This window comes from Embiotoca jacksoni, unplaced genomic scaffold (assembly GCF_022577435.1).
Source record: "Embiotoca jacksoni isolate LCO1_2020_lvr unplaced genomic scaffold, fEmbJac1.0.p SCAF_14, whole genome shotgun sequence".
Taxonomy (NCBI): domain Eukaryota; kingdom Metazoa; phylum Chordata; class Actinopteri; family Embiotocidae; genus Embiotoca; species Embiotoca jacksoni.
The window spans coordinates 6,281,013-6,305,685 of NW_027185274.1; the positions used below are offsets into that span (position 1 = coordinate 6,281,013).

General features: G+C 41.3%; 1 protein-coding gene across 1 annotated transcript; it reads left to right on the top strand.

The window, feature by feature from the left end:
- The first annotated feature begins 1,630 nt into the window (after nucleotides 1–1,630).
- brwd1 (bromodomain and WD repeat domain containing 1) lies at nucleotides 1,631–24,217 on the top strand. Its single transcript, XM_069147646.1, has 44 exons — nucleotides 1,631–2,006; nucleotides 2,126–2,184; nucleotides 2,362–2,391; nucleotides 2,638–2,697; nucleotides 3,379–3,529; nucleotides 3,753–3,851; nucleotides 4,897–5,057; nucleotides 5,336–5,557; nucleotides 7,858–7,958; nucleotides 8,861–8,931; nucleotides 9,046–9,146; nucleotides 9,295–9,335; nucleotides 9,463–9,564; nucleotides 10,649–10,802; nucleotides 10,947–11,081; nucleotides 11,558–11,686; nucleotides 11,859–12,007; nucleotides 12,317–12,393; nucleotides 12,598–12,828; nucleotides 12,991–13,174; nucleotides 13,294–13,384; nucleotides 13,698–13,820; nucleotides 13,944–14,014; nucleotides 14,223–14,448; nucleotides 14,573–14,689; nucleotides 15,041–15,148; nucleotides 15,326–15,450; nucleotides 15,772–15,854; nucleotides 16,149–16,260; nucleotides 17,065–17,126; nucleotides 17,249–17,404; nucleotides 17,571–17,691; nucleotides 17,835–17,960; nucleotides 18,062–18,128; nucleotides 18,537–18,587; nucleotides 18,750–18,875; nucleotides 18,989–19,141; nucleotides 19,307–19,467; nucleotides 19,735–19,907; nucleotides 20,397–20,522; nucleotides 20,613–20,780; nucleotides 20,877–21,209; nucleotides 21,341–21,496; nucleotides 21,608–24,217. The coding sequence occupies exons 1-44, from the start codon at nucleotides 1,970–1,972 to the stop codon at nucleotides 23,047–23,049; spliced, it is 6,771 nt and encodes a 2,256-aa protein (XP_069003747.1). The 5' UTR covers nucleotides 1,631–1,969; the 3' UTR covers nucleotides 23,050–24,217.
- The last annotated feature ends 456 nt before the right edge of the window (nucleotides 24,218–24,673 follow it).

Here is a 24,673-nt window from a genome sequence, read left to right on the forward strand (position 1 = left end):
TTTGACCATGTCTACACTGTTGTTTGTCAGATGTCAGAAGAAGAAAAAAAAATTGGGTTTCATATGTAACAATGTGTTGTATTTTAAAAGTTTGCTATATTATCCATTGTGTCAAATCTTCGTCTTAAAGTAAATCTGTAAAATACAGTAAATGTTATGGAGTAAGAAATATTTCCCTCTGAAATGTAGTGGAGTTGAAGTACAAGGCGTCAAATACAAAGAAAAATACAGGTATCACAAAATTGTACTTAGGTACAGTACATTAGTGAATGTACTTAGTTACATTAAAATACTGAACTTGGGCCAGAGTATTTTGTTTATACTAAAATATGAGTTACATTGTATTATTAAGCAAGTGAAATGGAAACCAGAACAAAATAGTAACATGCTGAAGCTACAAAGTCAGATCTTCTTTGTGAAACCCTATCTACTAATACATTTAACAATGGTTTTATTGTCTGTCAACCACAGCCTTACCCAGTGGTTCCAACCTTGTGACTACTTATTACAGGTTACGGCTCTTTAGGGCGGACACAAACATTTGGTGAGTGGTGAGGGGCTTAACAAAAAACTGATTTTTTTTTTTTTTTTTTTTTTGTAGGATTGAAGACCTATTTAGGTCAAGTAACAAAATTAGAAAAAGTGAACATAAATCCTAATTTTACAATATAATTTCTTAAACTTCTTGGAGCCTTTGACTCTATCTCAGGGTGTTTTTCAACACCTGAAGTGAGCTTTGCGTTTAAAGCCATAGATATGTTCCTCAGGTCAAGAATGAACCTTGATGCTCAAACATAATTTATTCAATACTGTTTCTTTTTTATTTGTTTAATGTTCTGGCCCTGCAAACTATATCTTTGGACCCCATAGGGTATCCTGACCTGATGGTCATATGAACCTGTTTGTAAGGGACCATTTTTGCCCATTGTCACAAATACACACACAGTCTCCACATCACAGTTTCATTTTATTTTGCACAAAAACTAACCGCTAGAATACAACATGGTCACAAGTTTTCTCTTTGTTTGTTTGACATACTTAATTTAGGAGAAAAAAAAAATACTATGTAAGAACAGTATCAACTAAAGTGATTAACTGAACCAGATTTTGACACAGGGCTTTTCTACAAAACAGCTAAAAGTGATTGTGTAATAACCAGCTGATATTATTGGTGAAAATTCCCAAATTTTCAAACATGCACCAATAAGAAGGAGACTTAATAGAAATGAAAAGTCTCCAGTAAATATGAATGTAAATATAATTTTCAACACAATGTAAATACAATAAACAAAACCCTGTACTGTTTACAAACAACACTTATCATTTATATATTTAGTTTCATTTACGCAACAGACCATATGGCGATATAACAGGGCTTCTTACCTTCCAAGAATACCGATTTGATAATTTTACAATACTGGGAGCAAAATGATCAATCGAGAAGACTGATAAAGCAAACTGGGATCTATTATCAATGACGTCATGTACAGAACTCACGACCTTGGTCAAGCAAAAAAAAAAAAAAAAAAAAAAAAAAAGGGGGGTGGCGGACGGGTGATTACTGCATTTGTGTGTAATATATATATATTTTTTTTTAAATGAAATAATTAATGATCGTTTCCTCGCGGGTTTGGAAATCGTAATTATTACTCGAAGTTACGCTCACGCACGGTAAATAGTGCTAGCCAGCGAGCTAAGGCAGACTTCAGCCTTTTGTTGAGCGCTCCTCCCCACCCCCTTGTTCCTGTGTTGCTCCGCTGTGGCGGAAGTAAGTCGTATCGCTGAGGCCTCATCCTCCCAATGGCGACTGCGAACAGGCTGAATAGAAAGCGGGAGCAACCGTGGAGGGGGTCAGAGCCGTGCAACTGAAAATTAAATAAATATATCCTGTTCTCCGTAAGCCACAAAGTTAGCCTAAAAAAATTTGTTCCACCTCTCCAAAAAAACAAAAAAAATCACGGCCGACTCAATGGCCAAAAGTCGGAACATTTCGCTCCTTGAGACGGGTAAGCCGCAGAAGTGAACCCGGGTTGATCGCTTCGTTTACGGGGATATCGCTCGCGCTTGATTGATTCCGCCCGGCTTGCTTTCTGACCGCTAACGTGAACTCACTGTTTAATTTCAGAGCTGTATTACTTGATTTCTCGTTTCCTTACGACGGGTCCGTGTCGGAGAGCGGCTGAGGTGAGCTGGCGGTGCTTCCGACCGGGGCACACTTGTGTTGTATTTCCCCCAAAAAAACACAGTTTGACTAGCTAGTTCTGATAATAAGAGTTAATAGAGACGCTAATCTGAAACGCCTTTCTTTTTTGTTTTTTGTTTTTTGTTTTTGTTTGTTGTTTGTTGTGTATTCTTCCGCAGGTTCTGGCGAGTGAACTAGAGGACTACCAGGTGTGTGTCCCCGCTGTCTCGGCTTGTTAACTGCTAACTAGCTGCTATCCGACGGTGTTGACTTGAGTCTTGGCGTCAAACTTGTTTCACTCAGCCGACTTTCGATGCCCCTCGCTCGGCTCACTCTTTTGACATCACCCGGTTGTTGTTGTTTGTTTGTTTGTTTTTTTTACTGCCTGGTATTTCTGTGGTTACTCCGCTTTACCAAACTCTTTTTTTTTTTTTTTTTTTTTTCCCCCCCGGCAGCTCTTACCCGGGAGGTTGGACTGGCTCGGAAACGAGCACCCGAGAACATATGAAGATGTGGTGAGATTAAACTTTAATATCTGCTGTTAAGTTCATTGTCGGCCGTTGTTGTTGTTGTCCTGTGACAGGGGGGGACCGTGTGTCCACGCTCCGTGCTTGTTTACGGTCTTTGTTCTCTTTCAGTCTGAACTACTGTTGGAAATCCTGGAGTTGGGATGATTTACAAGGTCACAACGGGCTCCGACTGGCTAAAATGTTCAGAGTGAAGTGTTGTGTGGTGCTGGGGGGAAAAAAACCCGATATTTGCTCGGGGAGTTTTAATATTATTTAGCCACGACTGTTGTACTGCAGATAGGGTGGGGAGTTCGGCTTCTCGACTTGTCGAGACGGCTCAACTGGCCAATCAGAGGCCGAGATGAGCTATCTCTGCGTTATTTTGCATGTGACCTGCGCTGCGATTGGTCCATAGAAAATAACATTTTGCATAAGAAGCCACGCCTCTTGCGATACGAGTTGAGAAGCACATGAAACAATAATACTCAGACATTGTGAACAAACGGCAGTATCTATCTATCTATCTATCTATCTATCTATCTATCTATCTATCTATCTATCTATCTATCTATCGTTAACATTGATAAAATGATAATAAATAATGATCAGAACTGTTGTTAATTCATTGACTGTCCATTAATTGACCAGTGGTCAGTATTTAGTGTCATGTCACTACTCTGTTGCCAGGTTGCAGCCAACAGACATATCGCACCAGACCATTTGCTACAGATATGTAAGCAGATTGGACCACTTCTTGACAGAGAGTTGCCATCATGTGTCCCAGGTGTCCACTCTCTTCTGGGGTCTGGAAAGCAGTCAATGCTTAGGACTGCAAAAGGTACACAGCCTTCAAGGCGCCCTGAATTATTTCTTTTGGCATAAATGCATCATGCAGTGCATATTAGGCATTCCTCTAAAATAGATTCACATAAACTTTACATAATATAAAGGTTTGGGTTGTTTTTTGGTTTGTGCAGCTGTCAGAACTCGTACTATCTCTTTCTCTTGTCCAACTGGTAATCAGCTGAATCATTCTGTGAAATTTTTGTTTTGATTTTCAGACTGCGACAATGTGCGGTGTAAAGCTTCATCATATGCAGCCCTTCACCGGGGCAGACCACCGGAGAGGCCTTTGAACTGCAAGAAACCTCCCCACCTTGGTAGGTCTGACTTTACTTAATCATCTTATATTTTGTGTGGTTAAAAAAATGTAATGGACGAAAGGATGTGCTGGGAATTGTAGCATGTACTTGCTGTGCTATTTGTCTGTCTTCACTAAAAATTAATTTACCGTGTGTCCTGACAAGTCATTGAATAACTGGGTAGTGTGTTCATTTGACTGTAATTCACAGTTTATTTCTGTTATTGGCTGATGGTCAACAAAGATCTTTTTGGTGCCCTGCTATACTTGTTTGCCTTAATGCAGCCAGTTACGATGCAATCTTAGTTGTTATTAATATGTTTGTTATTCTGATCATCCATCTCCTTCACACTGCTATTAAGATTCTTGTTACGCCTGTTTGTTAGTGTTTTCTATTTGAACCTTGGCGTTCCTCAGGGAAAGTTACACACAGAGGTCTTTATGATATTTAGTTCATTTAAAAATTGCTTTTGAAGTTATTTAACCATTTAGTAAGCAACCTTTTTATAAGGCATGAACTAAAAATCAGCCTCATTTAAATGGTTAAAAATGACTTCAGCTGGAGGCCATGAGAACTTATAGTAATGAAACCCGTTATGGACAGTGTTCTTGTTTCTGTGATATTTGGTCGTTTCCCATCGCAACAGATACAAACCAGATGCAGCAGATTTAAAAGCAGCTGTTATTTTTTACAGATCAGATTTTAGTGAGGGATGGCTTTTTAATTTCATGCTGTTTACATCAAATGTGTGTCACTGACATGATTAGTATAAAAAGTAAAATAGATTGCTAGTTAGAGGAAAACTGAACTTTAATTTGGTGTTGCATTTAAAGGCATAGGGTTTATTGGAAGACAAGATATTTACATACTTGGTTAAGCCCAAGAATGATAGCCTCTTGTATTTTCCTTGATTTCATTTCATCCTGTGGTGATAATGCCCCTCCACTCCTGCCCACATTGGAGGGAATAGCTTACGCCCACTGTGCTTGTGTAGATCCAAGTGTTGTTCCAGCTCTGTAATTTTATCACCGTTTTCTGATGGTTTGCATCATTTCACCAACAGTGAAGGTACATCGAGGGAGAGAGCTGACAGGAGTGCAGCGCTTCAGCTCCATCAGTCCTGTCAGCAACTATGAGCACATGCGTCTGCATAGGCGGATCCTCGGGCATCTGTCTGCAGTGTACTGTATTGCTTTTGATCGCACTGGTCTCAGGATCTTCACAGTAAGATGGAACTTGTCAACATGCCCCCCTACTCAAAAAATAAACCACTATTTAATGTGCTGTAATCACAGTTGTTTACATTTTAAATATTAACACAAAATTCTAATACTGCGCAGATTCTTCATTAATTGGACCCTCAGCTTAATTCTTAATGTTTGATAGGTTTTAATCACAGTTGTTCATGTCACCCAAGTACGTGGCTACGGTCCCATCTTTGTGCCCCAGACTTGGCCTCTTAATCATTTATAGTAAAGCAGAAAATATTGTTTGTTTTTCAGGGCTCAGATGACTGTTTGGTGAAGATTTGGTCTTCGTTTGATGGAAGGCTTCATTCAACATTGCGAGGACACTCCGCAGAGATCACAGACTTGGCGGTCAACTATGAGAACTCACTAATTGCTGCAGGAAGCTGTGACAAGACCATCCGTGTGTGGTGCCTTCGTACCTGTGCCCCCGTGGCTGTGCTGCAGGGTCATAGTGGATCCATTACCTCCCTTCAGGTAAAGAATCACTGTCATTATATTCTGCCATTATTTCCAGTGTAGAGTAGTTCCTGTTTTCTATACCATACTATACAAAACGTACTCATCGTCCTATGAATGAGAGCGGTGTCATCCTCTTACTCTGAACATGGGGGTGTAACGGTACCTTTTAGTTCAGGAAGAGATTTCTTTGATTCGGTACATCCTGTGGTCCAAACAGTTACGGTCCGCATTGTCTATTTGTGTGTGTGTACTCGCCTCCTGGAACAGAAACTTTAGAGCAGGGGTGTCAAACTCATTTTAGTTAAGGGGCCACATACTGCCCACTTTGATCTCAAGTGGGCCAGACCAGTAAAATCATAGCATAATAACGCATACATAACGACAATATTTTTCTTTGTTTAAATCATTGGTGAAGGTTTTTGGATGATAAACCCTATTTTAAGGTCTTTCTACAATAAACTAGAAACATAAAGACCAAAAACTCAGACATCAGCCCATTATTTATCTGCCCCGGCTCTCCTCTGCAGATTCCCTCGCTTTGTGACGCGTTTGACATCAAACGCGTCACAAAGCGAGCAGCGAGCGCGGCCGCCTGTGGCACCGAGCGCTTCTTCCTCCGGAGCAGACGTCGCATTTACGCTGTTTTTGAAGCAATTACTGGATCGATTAAAAAAACAAAAAAAACAAAAAAAAAAACGTTTGTACTCATAAACCTCCATATTCTCATAGAAATGCAATTTATGTCTTTCTGTAATTTTCACACTTAGCAAAGTCATCTGGCGGGCCGAGCTGGACCCCCTGGCGGGCCGGATCCGGCCGTATGTTTGACACCCCTGCTTTAGAGCATGAGGTTTACCTGAAATGTTTGGTGGTACATCAGTTGTTGCCCACCAGCTGCAGAATACCACCAGGGTTAACCTTGATAGGTCGGCAGGTGTCAATTGCATTTTTTTTTTTTTTATGTTGCATAATATCTTACCCCAGCCTTCACGTTTTAACCGGCCTTCCTGCACAGCCAGAACCTCACATAAACTCAAAGCCCACTTCAGTTCTGTCCAGTGACTATTGCAATAATGTTTATTAAAAATACTTGGCTGTGGCCTCAGTGTTGACAGAGTCAAAGTTTGAGTGTTTCTAAAGCTGAAATTTCACCACTGGCTTCAGTAGTTCATGTAGTTTAAGTGTAAATTGGTTGCACTTGTCAATGGGCATTTGTTTAAATTTGTTTAATGCTCAAGAACATACAAGTCAGCCTCCTAAAATGAGCATTAATGTGATTATAGTATTTTCTATTTGATAACATGCCACAATTTGGGTGCCTTAAAAAGATCTATTGCTGAATGTTGACTTTCTCCAGAATAAATCTTATTTCATGCATTTCTTTAGTTTTCTCTCCTTAACTGAATTGTGTATGTTCCACCCCCTAAAATTATGCAATTGTAGATATATTACTGCTGCAAGATTCATTTTCAGCCTATGTGGCTCGGATTTCATTTTGAGGTTCAGTCTGTGGCCAAACCCCTTCCTGTCTGTGATCATGTCTATATCCTCTGCATGTTTTTATTGTGTTCCTTGCACTTAACTTCCTAGGATGTAACTATTACTCGGGTATTTTATTCATATCTGTAAAGTATAAGTCAAAGAAAGAAAATAAATGGCGAGACTTAACACAAATCAGTTGTCAACTTGTGCTAAGCAAATATTCTTAAATGGGCCGAAAAGGGTAAATACTTAAGAGCATCGTAAGTTTGATACATTTGCATCCCTTTCTTCTCTCCATATATGACGGCCCTTTTGCTATTGGTACCAAACCATTTTTTTTTTTTTTTATTGTGCATAGCCTGCCTGAAATACAACAGCAGTTCTCGGTGTTGTTGTATTTTAAAAATGTGTCCCCTCAGCCTTCACTGCATCCTCTCTTTATCACAACGACCACTCACCCCTTAGCCAGGTGTAGTAACACTGTTGCAAAATACACATGAAGCTGAGTGGATGAAGACATGCTGACTGTTACCGTTGTTGTCTTTTATCTGTCGTTTGTTTTCCATTTTACTGTGGCCAAATGTTAAAGATGGACCGTTGTCCTGAAGCAAGTAAAAAGTGTTTCTCGTCCAGTCAGTCTTTCAATCATTGTTATTTTCATGACTTTGTGCTTTGTAGTGTCCACCAGAAAGTACATTTTAACCCTGTTCTTTTGAATGTTGGCTCAGGACCAGGATTTTGGTCTGACTGGGACATTTAGGGGGGGATATTAATAGTCAACTCTCTACAAACTTGCTTCAGGTGTCTGAGCTGTGAATGTGTTATGTTTTCAGTTTTCACCATTTGCCAAGGGCTCCAAACGTTACATGCTGTCTACTGGAACTGATGCTACTGTCTGCTTCTGGCAGTGGGACGTTAACAACATCAACTTTAGGTGAGTGCTGTTTGTCTAACAACAGTATGTGTTTGAAATTGTGGTATTCAGGAATATTCCAATAATCTATTACATGCAATTGAACATTTTGGTTTGCTATGAATACAGTCTGTTTCAATGTAATTATTAAAACCTCTCGTAAATGAACAAAAACCTGACAATGCCTCAATTAAGGTTTGTTTCAAAATATGAATATCTGCACAGTTAAACTGACAAATATGCTCAGTTGAAGCTGCTGTGTAAATGGAGTTGAAAACGTCTCTTCTAATACGTATCAGCAGTAGGCCTGAGGTCAAACTGGAAAACAAGCCAAACAGGGTTGAAAGTGTTTTTCTATCCCAACAGCGGCTGCCGTGTTGCTGTTATTGCACCTTTTACTTGTATAGAAGATTGCTCGCTTCAGTGAACTGAACTAGAAAGCAATGCAGTTGTATAATAAATTGACAGGGAAAAGTATAAAACAATAAAATTATTGAAATATTAAGCGACTTGAACTGAATAGTTATTAAGAGAGTTATGTGATATGCCAATATGGATAAACTTTATCTGACAAAAGAGGGTTAAACCGCCATGTGACCGAGCTGTAATCACATCTGTCATGTTTAAGTTGAAAGGCTGGTTACATTCGATTAAACATTATTGAGAGTCCTGTTGAAGGATGCTATTAAGTAAATACCAGAAATAAAGATTATAACAGGTATTACAGTGCATAAAACCCCTCGTTGCAAGTTGGCACATGTAGGTAAACGAGGTTGAGTGTGTAAATCTTGCCAACACAAGATGTTTCTCAGTGATGATGGGTACACAGTCGGCTCTTATTTGACCCGGTTCCTGTCAGTGAAATTCAGTCACTTGTCCTGTTTTGTATAAAATCCCGAACATTTTCTCTGCTCTCCTTCAAGCGATCGGCCACACAAGTTTACAGAGCGTCCCAGGCCAGGGGTTCAGACCGTGTGCTCCTCTTTCAGTCCAGGTAATCACTCATTTTCAGTGTTTTATGAGCATACAGTAGTCATACATGTAAGGCTCTGTGAAGTTTGGGTTTTAACACTTGAAGCTAACTTTTAAAATCTTTTTTTTTTCCCAGGTGGGATGTTCTTAGCAACAGGAAGTACTGATGATGTCATCAGAATATATTACTTGGGAAGCGGAAGTCCAGAAAAGATATCAGAGCTCCACGAGCACACGGTGAGAACCCTTACCAGAGGGGAACTTTATGAATACCGTGTTGCATATACGAAGACCATACTGACATAACCTGTGAGCTACATATCTAGTTTTTAACATATAATGTTTGTGCTTATGATTATTCTCCATTTATCTACTCTCCTTGCAGGACAAAGTTGACAGCATCCAATTCTGCCACTCAGGTGAAAGGTATGATCAACAAATGCATACAAATTTATTTAATATTGCACCATGCGTGTATCACGTGTTAACACTAAAATAAATGTAACGGTGTATAAAGTGATGGTGGCGTGTGCTTGTCACTGTCCTGTCTCAGGTTTGTGAGTGGAAGTCGAGATGGAACCGCACGGATCTGGAAGCTCCATCAGCGGCAGCAGTGGAGGTGCATCTTGCTCAACATGTCCGCCACTCTTCAAGGGTAAGGACTAGCTCCGATGTTGTAAAGCTGTGTGGATTAAAATGGGCTTATCTTGGAGCACATGCCTTTTGATTTGTGCTCGGTGATTGCACAGTGTGATGGGGATATACACTGAATAAGCAGCAGAATATGCACTAAAAAGTATCTGAGTTGCTGAATATAAAGCACCCATTTGCTGTCTGAGCCTCTTCGAAGAGCTGTCGCAGCATGTCCAAGTAAACCGGGTGCTGATGTCAGCTGAGGAATCCATTTGCCCAAATGTATTGTTTGTTCAGTTGTCAGATTGTAGAAGCCTTGGCTCCGTCATCTGCTTGTTAAACAGTCAGTAACGTTTTGTGAAAATGTTGCATCCCTTCAGCTCAGGATTGACAGAATCTTCAGTAAGATATCATTACATATATATATATATATATATATATATATATATATATATATATATATATATATATATATATATATATGCAACCTTTGTTTTCATATATATGATCATTGAAAATACCGTGTTTTTCTAATAATTACACTGTTGTCCATCAACCTTTGAAATTGGCTACATGGAGCTATTTGTTCCAGGGGAGTAACAAAAGGGAAAGGTTAGACATCTCCATATGGATCTGTATTAATCTGCTCGTTAAGCAAACTTTGCACAGACTGATTAATAACAGATTTGGTGTTATTATAGCTTTCCAGCTGAGCATTCCTGTGGAAAGTTTTTTTTTCAGTGATAAACTAGTCCTGCTTCCAAACATTCATATCTTTTTCCACTGTTTAGTTCGTATGAAATTTGTACGAACAAAATTCACGGTGCCAATAATGTACATGACTAAAGTATTAATGTCAGAGTTTGAGCCGCCCTTATTAAGGAAAAACTATAAAGGAACATCACGAGTAGTTTCTAAAACTGGCTCATCTGTCAGAAGTTGTAAACGGAAATTTTCAGTACATATTTACATATAAAATTTTATGTTGCGTGAAGTTAAAAGGGGATTTCTCTAATTCATGTATTCTTCATTACATTGATTTATATTTTTAGAGGTGCAACATTTATTGTGTGTATTTTCTAATTTACCGTTTCTTTTCTTCTCAGTGCTGAACCAATAAATCAGGAGGAAAGCTACTTCAAACCCAAAGTCACCATGGTAGCGTGGGATCGCCATGACAATACAGTCATCACGGCTGTTAACAACCATCTCCTCAAAGTGTGGAACTCCTACACAGGACAGCTGCTGCATATCCTTAAAGTAATTGTGCACAATGTTCTGTTTCTCTCTGAAAATATTTGGCATAGATGATCTCACTGAATGTAATTCACCCTCATTAAAACAATTTTTTTGTGATTTTTAAACCTCATTTTAAACCATTTAAAAAAAAAAAAATACTTGCAGGGCCATGAGGCTGAGGTGTTTGTCCTTGAACCGCACCCTTTTGACCCGAGGATCATCCTGTCTGCCGGCCACGATGGGAATGTGTTCATATGGGATCTTCTGCAAGGGACAAACACACAGCACTACTTCAACATGGTACGCAGACACACAGCACGGCTTTAATGGTGTACACTAATTTAGAGACATGATAAACGGCAATGTGCAGAAAATAACACTAAAACAGACTTATTTTACTGCATTATTTGTCTGTGTGGCTCAAGGATTTCACTTGTAGCGTCACACATCATGCTTTCAGTTATCTTTTATCGCATAACTGTCACTCATATCTCCTGCGTCTTCTGCTTTACTGTTTCTAGGGTTTTCTTTTCACCTTTCATCTTTTTTTTTGTACTCCCTGCACAAAGTGGATCAAAGAAAGAAACAAAATGTGATTTTTAAGACATTTACTTTGAGGGCTATCAGGGTCTGAAAGGGGGAAAAAACGTGCCAAGAGACACATTGCAAACAAGTATTAAAACATTTATGCTATTGTTAAAATTCTGCATTTGTGCTGAGTTGTTTTCTTGTTAATGAGTTTCTTTACCTGCGGTGATTTGGCGTTTCTCATCCAGATTGAAGGCCAGGGTCACGGAGCTGTTTTCGACTGCAAATTCACTCCTGATGGCCAGCGTTTTGCCTGCACAGACTCCCATGGCCATCTGCTCATCTTTGGCTTCGGCAGCTCCAAGCCCTATGACAAGGCAAGAATTACAGTAGCATTTTGCAGATTGAGAGTATGTTGTCGCTTGAAATGTAGCATTTTGTAAGCTCACTGTATTGTATGGAAATGGAATAAGTGATTGTGTCACATCACATTAATATAACACGGCAGCGGAGTGAAGTTGTTTCCTAAATCACTGCTTCTCCTCACAGCTTCCAGACCAGGTGTTCTTCCACACAGACTACAGACCTCTGATCCGAGACTCCAATGGCTTTGTGCTGGATGAACAGACACAACAGGCCCCCCATCTCATGCCCCCACCGTTCTTGGTAGACGTGGATGGAAACCCACATCCACCGAGGTAGAACTCACCTTTTTATACTTTTACAGCAGCAGTACAGTCTAGAGGCATTGCCTGTGGTTCAGATTAAGTCCAAGTTTGTTGATGCCTAAAGTCAGTGTGAAAAACAAAGCTGAGTAATACTGTCAAATTCATTGATTTTCATCTTCATTCGGTTGGTTTTCTTTTGCTTTGCAGTCATATTCATAATTTTCATGAATTGTAATTTAAAGCAATGTCAGTGTTGCTTTTACTTAATATTAGTAACAGCCATTTTAGCAGTGTGTTTTCTTTAAAATAAATCTTAATTAATTTGTACTTGATTTTTAGGTACCAACGTCTTGTACCAGGGCGGGAGAACATTGCTGCTGAACACCTGGTTCCTCAGCTGGGATATGTAGCCACCAGTAAGACTGTAATTTGACCATAATTAGTGAAATTAATTGAGGAAAATATGCTGTTTGATATATAAATCACAAATCCATTTTCACTGTTTCATCAGCCATCAAGACTACCTGAACCATATGTTTGCTGCTTAAATGCCAAACTTGATCATTTTCGAAACCTTGACAAACCCACTCACGTCCTGCATCCCTCTGGCACATCTTCAGGTGACGGTGAGGTGGTGGAGCAGGTGATCAGCCAGCAGACTTCAGAACACGAGGAGGCCGCAGTCAGACGCAGCAACCTTCTGGACGAGGCCATCCGACAGCTTCAGCAGCAACAGGACCAGCAGAACCAGCCCGGCACAGAAGCAGCGCCGGGTTCTGGAGCAGGACCAGAAGGGCCAGCTGAGGCGCACGGCCCAGCGCCGGCACCAGCACCGAGCACACCTCGCAGAGGTATCAATACACCACCAGTGTTGCATTGGATTATTTTTGTTGACATATTGATCTGGTGAGCTGTTGGAAGCTATCTGTGTGATTTTCGAAAAATACCCCTCAACATGTATTTATTTAGGGTGAATGTTTTTAGTGTTTTTTTTTTTTTTTCCTTCTCTGCAGTGTCTGTGAATGAACGAGCAGATGTGCAGTCACCCCCGAATGTTGGTCTGCGCCGCAGCGGACAAGTGGAGGGTGTTCGGCAGATGCACCAGAATGCTCCTCGCAGCCAGATGGCCACCGAGAGAGACCTGCAGGCCTGGAGGCGCAGGGTGGTGGTACCAGAACTGGCACCGAGCTGCTACGGGTACAATATTACCTTTACAATCTGAATATTCAAGATGTGTTCTGTGTGTGTGTGTGTGTGTGTGTGTGTCGATACAGTTCCTCATACATTTTTAAACCTTATGGAAATTCTTTTTTTAGGGAGCAGGAGGACATTCGACTAGCCAAAGGAGACGAGGAGGTTGTTCTGTACAATGCGAAGAAGAGACGCATTATCTATAGCAGCTGTCGAGTAGGTTTCTTCTTCCTCAGCTGGGGAAGTCAGTTTGAAAAATGGTTTGTGTATGTGGTTTAATGCTTTGATCTGACAGTATGTACTAAACCTGAAGCACTCTGCAAAGTGAATGCTGCAGAACCATCATAAAACAAATTGTGCGATTTAATAACACACAGGCTCAAAATACAAAACATATATATGGTAAATTGTATATTTATTCATTTATTCACTATCAGAGATTCATCTTTTTTTTTTTTTTTCCTCTTTACAACCATTTCAGTGCAGTTTTTTGCTCAGGTGTTGACTCAGTTCCATCTTCCCCTCACAGGATGATTCAGACGATGAGCCTTCTACTACAAAGCGAGCACATGGCCGCAGTGATACGCTGGACCTCATTGACTTGTCATGTGAAGAGGGAGAGGAGACAGCAAGTTCAGACGCACACTCGGAGGTATCACCGTCTCCACTCTCCCGTGACTCAGTAAAAGAGTCATTTATAAGAGTCTGACATCTAATTCATTTTAAGGAATTTGATTGGTTTTTGTTGTTGTTTGTTTTTTTTAAATCTCTCCAGGACAATGAATTGGACGGCAGTGACCTGGATTCTTCCAATGATGAGGAAGAGTGGAACAGTGACAGCTCAAGGTATGAAGCTGTAGACGAGGGTCACACGGAGTCATTCTTAGACTATAATTGAACTTCTTTAGAGGCCAAAGTTATCACAAAGGTGATGACTTTCATGTTAAAAAACTAAGGTTGTAATCCATCGGGTTCTCCAATCAGGTTAAAACAAGTTAGCTTTTTAGCTCGTCGCAGCCCAAAATATAAATCATAACTACTTTTGATTGGACAGCCATACATCCAGTGAGTACTCCGACTGGACGGCAGACGCTGGTATAAACCTGCAGCCCTCCACCCCCTTGTCCTCACGGAAACGCGTGAGGCGCAAACTCAGCAGCTCCGAAGAGGAGGAGGAAGAGAATGAGGATGAGGAGGAAAAGCAGCAAAGTGACGAGGAGGAAAAACCTGGGAAGAAAAGCAAAGAGAAAGCCAAGAAAGCAAAGAACAAGGCGCCCAAGGTGAGTTGTTTATTGCTCAGACACACTACTTTATATACTGTCACTGAAGAAATCTAATGACCGATATTTAAAAACTTGTTCATACATACTCGTATAACGTTTTACATCTTGGTGCTTCAAACAGCGTCCAAAGGCCAGACCATCCATTAACAGGGAAGTGTCCAATGAGTTCAGACCGTCACTGTGGATCACTGATGTCATTCCCAGGAAGTCTCCTTTTGTTCCACAAATGGGTGACGAGGTATGTAACGTTAGAGAGGCTCTTTACAGGATCATGAACTTGGCTTGGATATGTTTTCATGTCTTCCCCACAGAGCACTGGGGTGTACAACAAATGACAGTATTTATAAAAAAAAATATTAAAGGTCCCATATTTTACGCTTTTTCCATGTTTAATTCAAAGTCTTGATATCCATAAAAATGTTTTTTAGTTTTAAGTACTAAAAACAATCTCAATATAGTTTTACATCTCTCTTCAGCTTCTCTCTGGAGCTCCACTAAGAACTGTCTGTGTCTTAAAGGCACATCGATATCAATGACTCTCTTCAGATTGGCTGACTTTCCTAATCTTAGAATTCGTTGTGTCTGTCAGGTGATATACTTCCGGCAGGGACACGAGGCCTACGTTGAGGCTGTGAACCGGAGTGAACTCTACCCCATCAACTTAGAAAAACAGCCCTGGAGGAAAATGGAGCTGCGGGTAAATAAGAAGATAGAGAAATGTTCCCACTCGATGGGTTTTAAAGAATACACATAACTCTCAAGTTTAAAAAGTTGTACCTCTTCTACAAAGTCTTTACTAAAAATCTGAGTCATATTTTTTATTGTAAATCCTGGAGCTACACATTTTATGTAAATCCTGCTGTGTGTTTTGTAGGACCAAGAGTTTGTAAAGATCACTGGAATCAAATATGAAGTCTGCCCTCCAACACTTTGCTGTCTGAAGCTGACTCTTATTGACCACGGCACCGGCAAAATCACAGACAAGTCGTTTTCTGTCAAGTAAGCTGCTCAGTCACTCCAGATACCTCTCCTGAGAAACATATTAAATGTTGCTGCTTTTCTTATCTCATCAACAACCTGACATCAAGGTGGCTTTTCCCCCGAGTCTTGTTTGAATTTAATGTATTTCACATATATGATTCAAAAATTTGCTTAAAATTTGTATCCAAAGTTCTGTGTTCATAATTTTGATTGTCCTGTTTACTAGTTTTCTCCTACTTTACTGTTTATTTATTACGATGATCCAGCAGTAGATTGACAAAGACAAAGTCTTGAATGTAAGTTGTAGTTTCCCATCAAAGTAACTGATTTTACCTACAGGTATCATGACATGCCAGATGTGATTGATTTCCTGGTGCTGAGGCAAAGTTATGACGAGGCGCTCCGTAGAAACTGGCAACCAAGTAAGAAAACCCAATAGTCCTTGTTAAAAAAAAAGGTCCTCTGTATATCTGTTCAAACGGTTAAAAAAGGATAAATCTGATTTTAATAACATTTCACACAGACCAAGAAGTATTGTTTGTGAAGCATTATCCTAGTTTGAACGGTCCTTTTTTTTTTTTCTTCATTGCCGTTTCTCATTTTAGATGTTTTGAAAAGATTCTTTCAAAAGATTCAGCAGTGCAGTCACTCGTACAAACAGGTGCCAGGCATTTTTCCTCCATTGGCTGAACTTGATAATGTTTTCTTTGTTGCAGACGACAGGTTTCGCTCGGTGATAGATGACGCCTGGTGGTTTGGGACCATCGTCTGTCAGGAGCCCTACCAGCCGGAATACCCAGACAGCCTCTTCCAGTGCTTCAAAGTCACGTGAGAAAACACATATTGTCAGGATAAAGTAGTTCCTGGGATACTGTGATGGTGACAGTACCACCAATACAAGTATTACCTGGTTTTCAACACAAACTGCTCTTGCCCTTTTTTTTTTTGCCCTTCACTGTATAAAGTAAAGCTTGGAAACTGTGCACCTTCTGATACAGCAATGAGGGAAGTGAAACTTCTAGCTGACATTTTGGGATTCAACGATGTAACAAATTTATTGTGGAGTATATTGAGATTAATTTCTATAGCATGCAGAATTATCAGCCAGTCCGTGTCTTGCTGTCCCCTAGTGGCTATTAATAGTCACATGACAGTGTCATGTCTATTTTCCCTTTTCAATTGCAGGGTACCTGCTCTGCTCAACTCCACTTTGCATTTTTCTGTTTTTTTTAATTATTTTATTTAAAGTTATGGATAAAATCTGGTTCTTTGTTTGGTATCACATTTGTGGAGGTTCCAAGTGAGTTCAGCCCATATTAAAAGGTCACGTGAAAACAGTGCAGACTGCAGAGTGGTCAGAGAATCGTTACATTGTCAAGCTACTGTACTATATACTATACTAGCTGCATTTTTTTTTTTAATCTAACTAGACTACTAGATTAATGGTATTCTTAACATTGTAGACATTCTTTTGCCAAGTTTTTCCTTATTTGTGTGCGTCGCGTTAAAAATTATACCGGTAGTTTCACAATGCGTAACTAACTAACTAAAAAAAAATAAAAGCTAGCACTTCATGTACTGCAAGCATGATAGTTGACTGTGAAAACATTCTTTCTTTATTGTTTTGACCAGATGGGACAATGGGGAAACTGAGAAACTGAGTCCTTGGGATGTGGAACCTATTCAAGATGATGGTAATAAAGACTTCTTGCTAGCTTTCTGCTGCTGTCACATGACGCACTGTACTGCAGTCTGTTTACCAAGTATGGGGAATGGGTTTCATGGCATATTGAGAAAGTCTGTTTCTGCTGCACAGCCCAGCAGCCAGAGACAGAAGGAGGAGGTATCCCTGTGACAGCAGATGAGATGAGGGAGCTGATGTACAAGCCTCTGCCAGGGGAGTGGGGGGAGAGGAGCAGGGATGAGGAGTGTGAACGCATCATCACTGGCATCGACCAGCTCATCACTGTCGGTGCGTATGCATGAAGACACTTTAACTCACCTTTTTTTCACCTTAACTCGCATATTCCCTCCTTCACGTGTCGAGTCAGATTTTCTGTCTTTTCCTCAAATCAGGGCACCTGTAGGTTCCTTTTACTCTGAAGGGGTTCTGACCTTCCTGTATGTTTGTGCCACAGAGATTGCAGCTCCGTTCTCTGGTCCCGTGGACTTGATCCAGTATCCCACCTACTGCACTGTGATTGCCTATCCCACAGATCTGGGCACCATCAGGCTGCGACTCGTGAACAGATTCTACAGGTCAGTCCCTCCAGCCTTTCCTTCTTTCTTCACCCCCCTGAGAATCCGCACTGTTGACCGATATCCGTCCATGAAATATCCTCAGCTGATGTTTTGTACAGATTTTGAAGACAGTGTATTTACTCACCTCTGGTGGTCCACAGGCGCCTCTCAGCATTAATTTGGGATGCCAGGTATATTGCACATAACGCCCGCACTTTCAATGAGCCAAGAAGCAAGATTGCCCACTCTGCAAAAATGATCACAAATGTCCTCCAGAAATTTGTCAAGTACGTGTTACTGGTCGTTTTTCTAACAAACACTCTCATGAAGATAACATGATGACAAGTGCAGTCTCTTTCAATTGTCTCACATTGTCTCACTTTCCCAGTAATCCAAGCTGCACAGATATCATGGAGATTTACAGTGCTGTGGAAGACATGGACGATGATGATGAGGTCAGTCTGGATAGATTAACTAGCTTTTGTTATTTAGTATGATGTTTGTTGATTTCTCATGTGCTGCTGTTAAAATACGACATACGTTTGACTACAAAATACAGTACTGTGCACACGTTGGCAATACATGTAAAAAGAGGATGTAAGAAATAAACTGTATGGTATTATGAAAAGGAAACTGAACATCTAAAGTGTCTAAAACTTTTGCACAGTAGTGTATGTGCAAATAATGAGTGACAGAAGAAATCAAGAAAACCTAAATTGCCTGTAAGCAGTTTTAATTGATTATTGGGAAGGTAGTTTTCCATTTTTTTTTGGCAGTTATCTGGGATCACATCATGTGAAGATGTAATAGTCGTTTGGTTAATGATCACATTTAAGTAATTCATATTTGACTACTGCCTCCAGGAAGAAGACGCGGAAGCACCTGGAACGTCTTCAGGACACAGACTGCGTCAGGTAAATAGATATATAAAGTAGGGGACATCCAAGGATACGCATGAAGAAATAAAGTGTCATCATCAATATTTTTTAACTGTATTAGTTCACCAGTGCCGTCACTCTGACGCATATGATTGTTTTGATGTTGCATGATTTTCTCTGTCTCCTTGATCATTGCAGCGCTCTGTAGAGGTGGTGCCAGATAGAGATGCCTGGAAGGAACAGTGCAAGAATCTGCTGAACTACATATTTGAGTGTGAGGACTCAGAGCCGTTCAAGCATCCAGTGGATCCTCAGAACTATCCAGTAAGTTGTGAGGGAACAAACATCATTGCGAGATGTGTGCTTCAGTCATTTTGGAGGTCTAAATCGTGTGTGTGTGTGTGTGTGTGTGTGTGTGTGTGTGTGTGTGTCTCCAGGACTATCATAACATCATTGATACACCAATGGACTTTGGCACAGTGAAAAAGACCCTGGAGGAAGACCACTATGACAACCCTGTAGAGCTGTGCAAAGACACCCGGCTGATATTTGCCAATGCTAAAGCCTACACACCCAACAAACGCTCAAAGGTACGGGGTAATTAAAGTCTGCGGAGGAATGTTAATCGATTGAAACCACATCTGGATTCAAATTTTAGATCAAAGTGCTAAGTTATTAATGGTTTTTACTTCATACTTTATATTTTAGCTCATCTGCTCCACATTTTCTGTTCTTTTTTTGTTGCTCTGTTGTAGATTTACAGCATGACCTTGCGGCTCTCTGCCTTCTTCGAGGAGCACATCCGAACAGTCATATCTGAGTACAAAACAGCTGTCAAAAGCAGTGACAGGCTCCGCCGCAGTCAGAGGTTTCGCAAGAAAATGCAGCAGCCGGATCAGCCCACCACCACATCAAGGTCTGTTTCAGTTCCACCCGTCCTCAGCTTATCTGCTCAATATTTATCATTTAGCATCCATTGTACTTCAAAGTCGGTGCATTACAATCTGGTTTATGTACTTTTGTGTTGCGACTTGTTTCTTTCTCCCTGCCAAACTAGTTAACACAGGGCAAAAATACTTTATTTGAAACTTTTGAGGCGTTAATGTGTCAGTTTCTGGGTCATTTGATGGCACATTTACATGTTAACCAATCTGATAAAAAGTTTGTGTCCCCTGTTCTCAAGTCATAAGAGGGCTGCAGTTAAAACTCAGGAAAAAGTGGAGTCAGCGTCGGTGACCAAATCTACCTCAGCCAAAGTGTCCGTTCCTGAGAGGGCCAGGAGGAGTCGAAGCAGCAGCTCAGGTCACAGCTCCTCAGAGGACGAATCCGGCTCCAAGGGTGCTTCATCAACACCAGGTACGAAGATGCTGTGACTCTCAGCGGGTTCTTTTATAGAAGTTAGGTCAGGTTTTTTTTTTTAAACAGCTGTGTCATTTCACATTCACGGTGAAGATGTCAGAACAATTGTTGGAATTGTCTGAAACTCAAAGTTGATGTATGAAGATGTACAGTTACAACTCGAGTTTTAACTGTTCCTGACACAATAACTTGTAATGTCTGCTACTGTACTTCAGTTATAGACAAGTGAAGCGTCAACACTTCTAAAACTCATTGAATTGTGTTGCGGTAAACCGATCTTCTCGGTCCCGGCACCCCACTGGTGGAATGAACTCCCCACTAAAGTCTAGACAGTCGACTAAATGTACATCTTTCACTGCACAATGAAAACAAGTGTTTTCTGACTGGACCTCAACATCCCATGCTCGCCTCCATCTCATACCCTACTGACTCTTGATGACATCTAATGCTTTTATTGTAAGCTGTAAATAGCTTTATATATTTCAGAATCTGACAGTGAGAGTGAACTGAGTGAGTCTGAGGAGGAGAAACGTCCAGGTTCATCAAGACACCACCAACACAGACAGAAAGCAAGAGTTACAAGAAGCAACCGTGCCAAGAAGAGGAGAAAAGGTCAGGAGAAAAACCCATAAACACGATACTGCGACCTTCTTAAGTTGTGTGTTAAAAGAAATGTCCCTGGAAATCTATTGTTGTTGCTAGTTGCTGAGAGCGACAGTGAAGACGAGGAAGAAGAGGAATTTGACAGTGAAGGTGAAGATGGAGAGGTGTCTTCTCAGTCTTCAGATTGTCGCTACCCCAGCAGGACTAAAAGCAGCAGGAGTACACGGCTGACCAGAAACAGTGCTGCTGGAGACAGGAAACGGACAGGTAAACGGGACTGAGTGTCTTCAGCCTCAAACCCATCAGACCAAACAACCCACTAGTCAATATGTGTGACCACCATCTGGATGGTTTGTTTTTCAGAGGGCCGACCGGAAGTGAACGGTCACGGCAGCAGGTCGTCTCGCAGGGAGAGACGTCACCACCGGGACTCTGACCGAGCCACGTCTCAGGCCTCCGACCAGGATGAAGTCATAGTCCGCAGGTCACTCAAGAGAAAGACCGCAAGGGCAGCTGTGAATAAGATCAAGCTCCTCGAAGCATTGGACGAAGAGTACGAGGAGGAGGAGGAGGAAGAAGAAGAGGAGAAGAAGCCAACAAGGAGCAGCAGCCGCCTGCATCACACAGCAAGGAGCGGCAAACGCACTGCGGTGATCCAGAGCAGCTCAGATTCAGATGGAGAGTTGTCAGCAAGGGGTAAGCTAACGCTTTTCAAAGTCACAGTATGGAAATACGGATACATTGTTGTTGCACTTTGATTTTTAAGCCATCTTACATAATTTTTTTTTTTTTTTTTTACTAATTTCTGCCCTTTTTCTATTTTGTAGCATCTGAGAATACAAAGGAATCAGGTGTTGAATCAAAGGATGAGGAGGATGGCAATGACAGCGATGCTTCATCCTCCTCCCAGAACAAACAGAACGGAGACTCAAAGTCCTTCAAACGGAGGACACCGAGACAAGCTGCCAAGACGAAGGGAAATGGTGAGAAATGTCCTCATCACTCATATTTTAGTGTCTGCAGTGGGTTTTTTTTAACTGTGGTGACGTGACAGTCGGTCTAATCAGTTGGACTTTTTCCTTCTTCATGTGCAGATACTTTGTCCCATGTGAACGGACACAGTGCAAAACATGACAAGTCTGAGAGCAACTCTGAGCAAGAGGAAACGGCAGAGGAGAGCTCTGGAGAAGCTGAGGAGGAGGAACGGGAACCCGTGTCTCGGAAATCCTCTCGAAGCACAGCGACCACTCCAGCCAGGAAAAGCAGGATTAAAAGTGAGGAGGAAGAGGATGCGAAGGACACTGAACGCCGGACCACACGACACAAACCTCACGTAAGCTCAGACGAAGACGACAAAGACCACAGTTCCCAGAAACACCCACACCAAAATGGAAGAAATGTGGAGGAAGCAATCCACAGTGACTCCAAGAAAAAAAGTAAAAGTTCACCGTCAAAAAGCCAAGACAAACAAAAATCTGCCTCAACTAATAAACTACATGGTGCAGAATCAGATGAACTCAGCGATTCTCCAAAGAGATCCAGCCCACGCAAGAAAAGACTGAGAAAAGACGAAGAGCAGGAAGTAGAGAGCAATCGCTCCAGTGAGGACTCTGAGGACGACATAAAGACAAAGAGGTCAACAAGAAACCAGAGTAAAAGCAAATGGCCCCATGGTGACACGTCTGCTTCAGAGAGCTCAGAGCAAGAGTACAAACCCAAGAGGAAGTCGAGGAGGAAACGCTCCACCGGCTCATCAGACGAGGAGTCGGATAATTCAGAGAACACATCAAACAGACGGCCGTGCCTCCGAGCCCTCCCAAAAAAGAAATACATCAGCGACAACTCTCTCTCTGAGGAAGACTCCGCTTCTGTGAACCAGGGCAGACAGAGAAATGGTAACAAAACCACCGCAGAGTCGAAGGAAGACTGGAACAATGCAAGAGTGTCTAACAGAAGCTATCTCAATGAAACCAGGAATCAGCCATCTTCCAAGAGAAAACGCATTTACACCTCAGACTCTGACGACGGGCAGGAGGAGGGAGAGAAAGAGCCGGTGCCCGAGAACAAGGAAACCAGCAGGTCGGGCTCCTCGAAGCGCTCCAAAAGGGAATCCAAACAGGAGGGCGGCAACAGCAACGAGAAGGACACGTCTTCCCACTCTGACTCCAGCGAAGAGGAGGACGACGACGCCGCTCGTTCGAGGAGGCCGAAGAAAACCAGAAAGCAGCCAAAACACAAGCGAAAGGAGAGCTACAGCAGCAGCAAACACAGTTCGGACTCGGAAAGCAAGAAGTCATCTTCAGCCTCTGAAAAGTCACTTGCCAGCTCAGGGTCCCACAGCAGTCCAAAGAGGAGAAGCCGCACGCGGTCCGGGGTCGGTGAAAAGACCGCCGGCCGCCAGCTAAGGCAGCGCCGCCACCGCGCCGCCTCAGAGGACGAGGACAGCGACGAGTCGTACAGCAAACCGCAGCGAAAGACGCGCGTGAACACCCGCAACCGAGGGAAGCGGACGGTAAATTATCACGACAGCGAATGAAGGACGCAGCGGCTGCGAGTACAAGGCTTCAGAGGGAGGACGAAGAGGGACAGTAACTGGAGACCTCAAAAGACACGTGATGGCCACGTTATGGTAGTAGCACTGGAGTCCTCGAGAGAAAATGCTGTGAATCTGTTTCATTCAGGGATATTTATATTTTCTATGAAAAACACGTTTGTAGATGTAATACAAATTCAAGCATTTGAACTGCTGGTTTTCACAAGGATACAGAGCAAAACACATCCTCCCATCCTGCTTGTTGTTATTTGGCCAGCAGAGTAAACCATTCTGGGGAATCTTGTCAGCTTGGGTGCTATCTAATATACCTCTGTTTAATCAAGCATTTTGCTGGCTTGCACTAAGATACACTGTAATGAGGTATTTCATACACTAGTTTTGCATTAGAAACTCAGGGGTCAACTAAGTTTACTGTAGTCTCAGACATGCAGTTGTTTTTTTGAGCTAAGGTAAGGACAAGAAACGATTCCAGGTCGGCAGATGTCCAAGCACATTCACTGGGACAAAGTAAATCCATGTTCAGACTTTGGACTACAGCACTCCTTTGTAAATCCACACACTTAATGCTTGACTGTATTGTGAGTTGATATGAGCCAAATGAACGAAACATAATTCTTTTCCCCGTGCGTTTCTTTTCTTTTTTTTTCCCCTTCGGATTTGTGTTGTTTTCCAGTGAATAGGTGTAAATATGTGATCGAGAACAAATTTGTCTGAACGGCTTCAGTCAGTAGCAAAGCGTTTATTTAAATTTGAACTTTTCTTTTCTATTTTCTTTTACATTTAACTGCATTGTCTTGCCATATGTCACAAATTGGTACCTTTTTGCCAAGTACAAGTAAACAAAAGTACTTCGTGCAAAATACTGTGATTTCTCATATTGGGAAGACCTTTTTATCGTTGTCCTGTGTTACCGACCTTCAGTATTAAAATTCTTTTTCAGAGTTGACTTAAAACATTTTGCCAGTCACATGGTTCTGTTTTGTTTCGGGGGAGGTTTCTAAATGCAGTCGCTTTATGACGTTTTTTGCTTAATGTTTTTCGTACTACACCTTTAATAAACCGATTTCACAGGAAACTATTAATGCAATGTGGTCGTGGAGTGCAATGAACGAGTTATTCTTCCTATTAATAAAGACATCATTTCTAGGTGTATTCTGTGTTGGACTTAATCTTATGCATGAGCGTAACTTTTTATACTTCTGTAACATGACACATAATCTTTTTTTCTCTTACGGAGACCTGCCTAAGTGACAAATTAGTCCATTGTGGACTTTTTTTTTTAACTTAAATATTGTCAGGTATAAATTTGAAACCAAAAATAACTAAATCAACACTATTTGTGACTTTATGGTGTGTTGGAGAGGGAATTAAGTTTTAGCTTATAGTCGGATTCAGCTTGTAAAAGGAAGGCAAAGGTTTCCTGACTGCTTTCAATGACTTTATGTCAAGATTTAAATCATTTTGCGTCTTTGTTTTGAGGTATCAGTCTTCGTTTTATTACAATTTATTACAATTGTAATAAATTGACGTGAAAACTGAATATAACAGAGACAATCTCGGTTCTGCAAGTGTACTCTGCCTCTGATTAGATCAGGGACCGATACCC

Excerpts from the sequence above, each read along its gene's own strand:
- brwd1 (XM_069147646.1), top strand. The coding sequence starts at position 1,970 with ATGGCCAAAAGTCGGAACATTTCGCTCCTTGAGACGG. Across the intron at positions 2,698-3,378 it reads CGAGAACATATGAAGATGTG|GTTGCAGCCAACAGACATAT; the intron begins GTGAGATTAAAC and ends CTCTGTTGCCAG. Across the intron at positions 9,565-10,648 it reads ATGTCCGCCACTCTTCAAGG|TGCTGAACCAATAAATCAGG; the intron begins GTAAGGACTAGC and ends TTTTCTTCTCAG.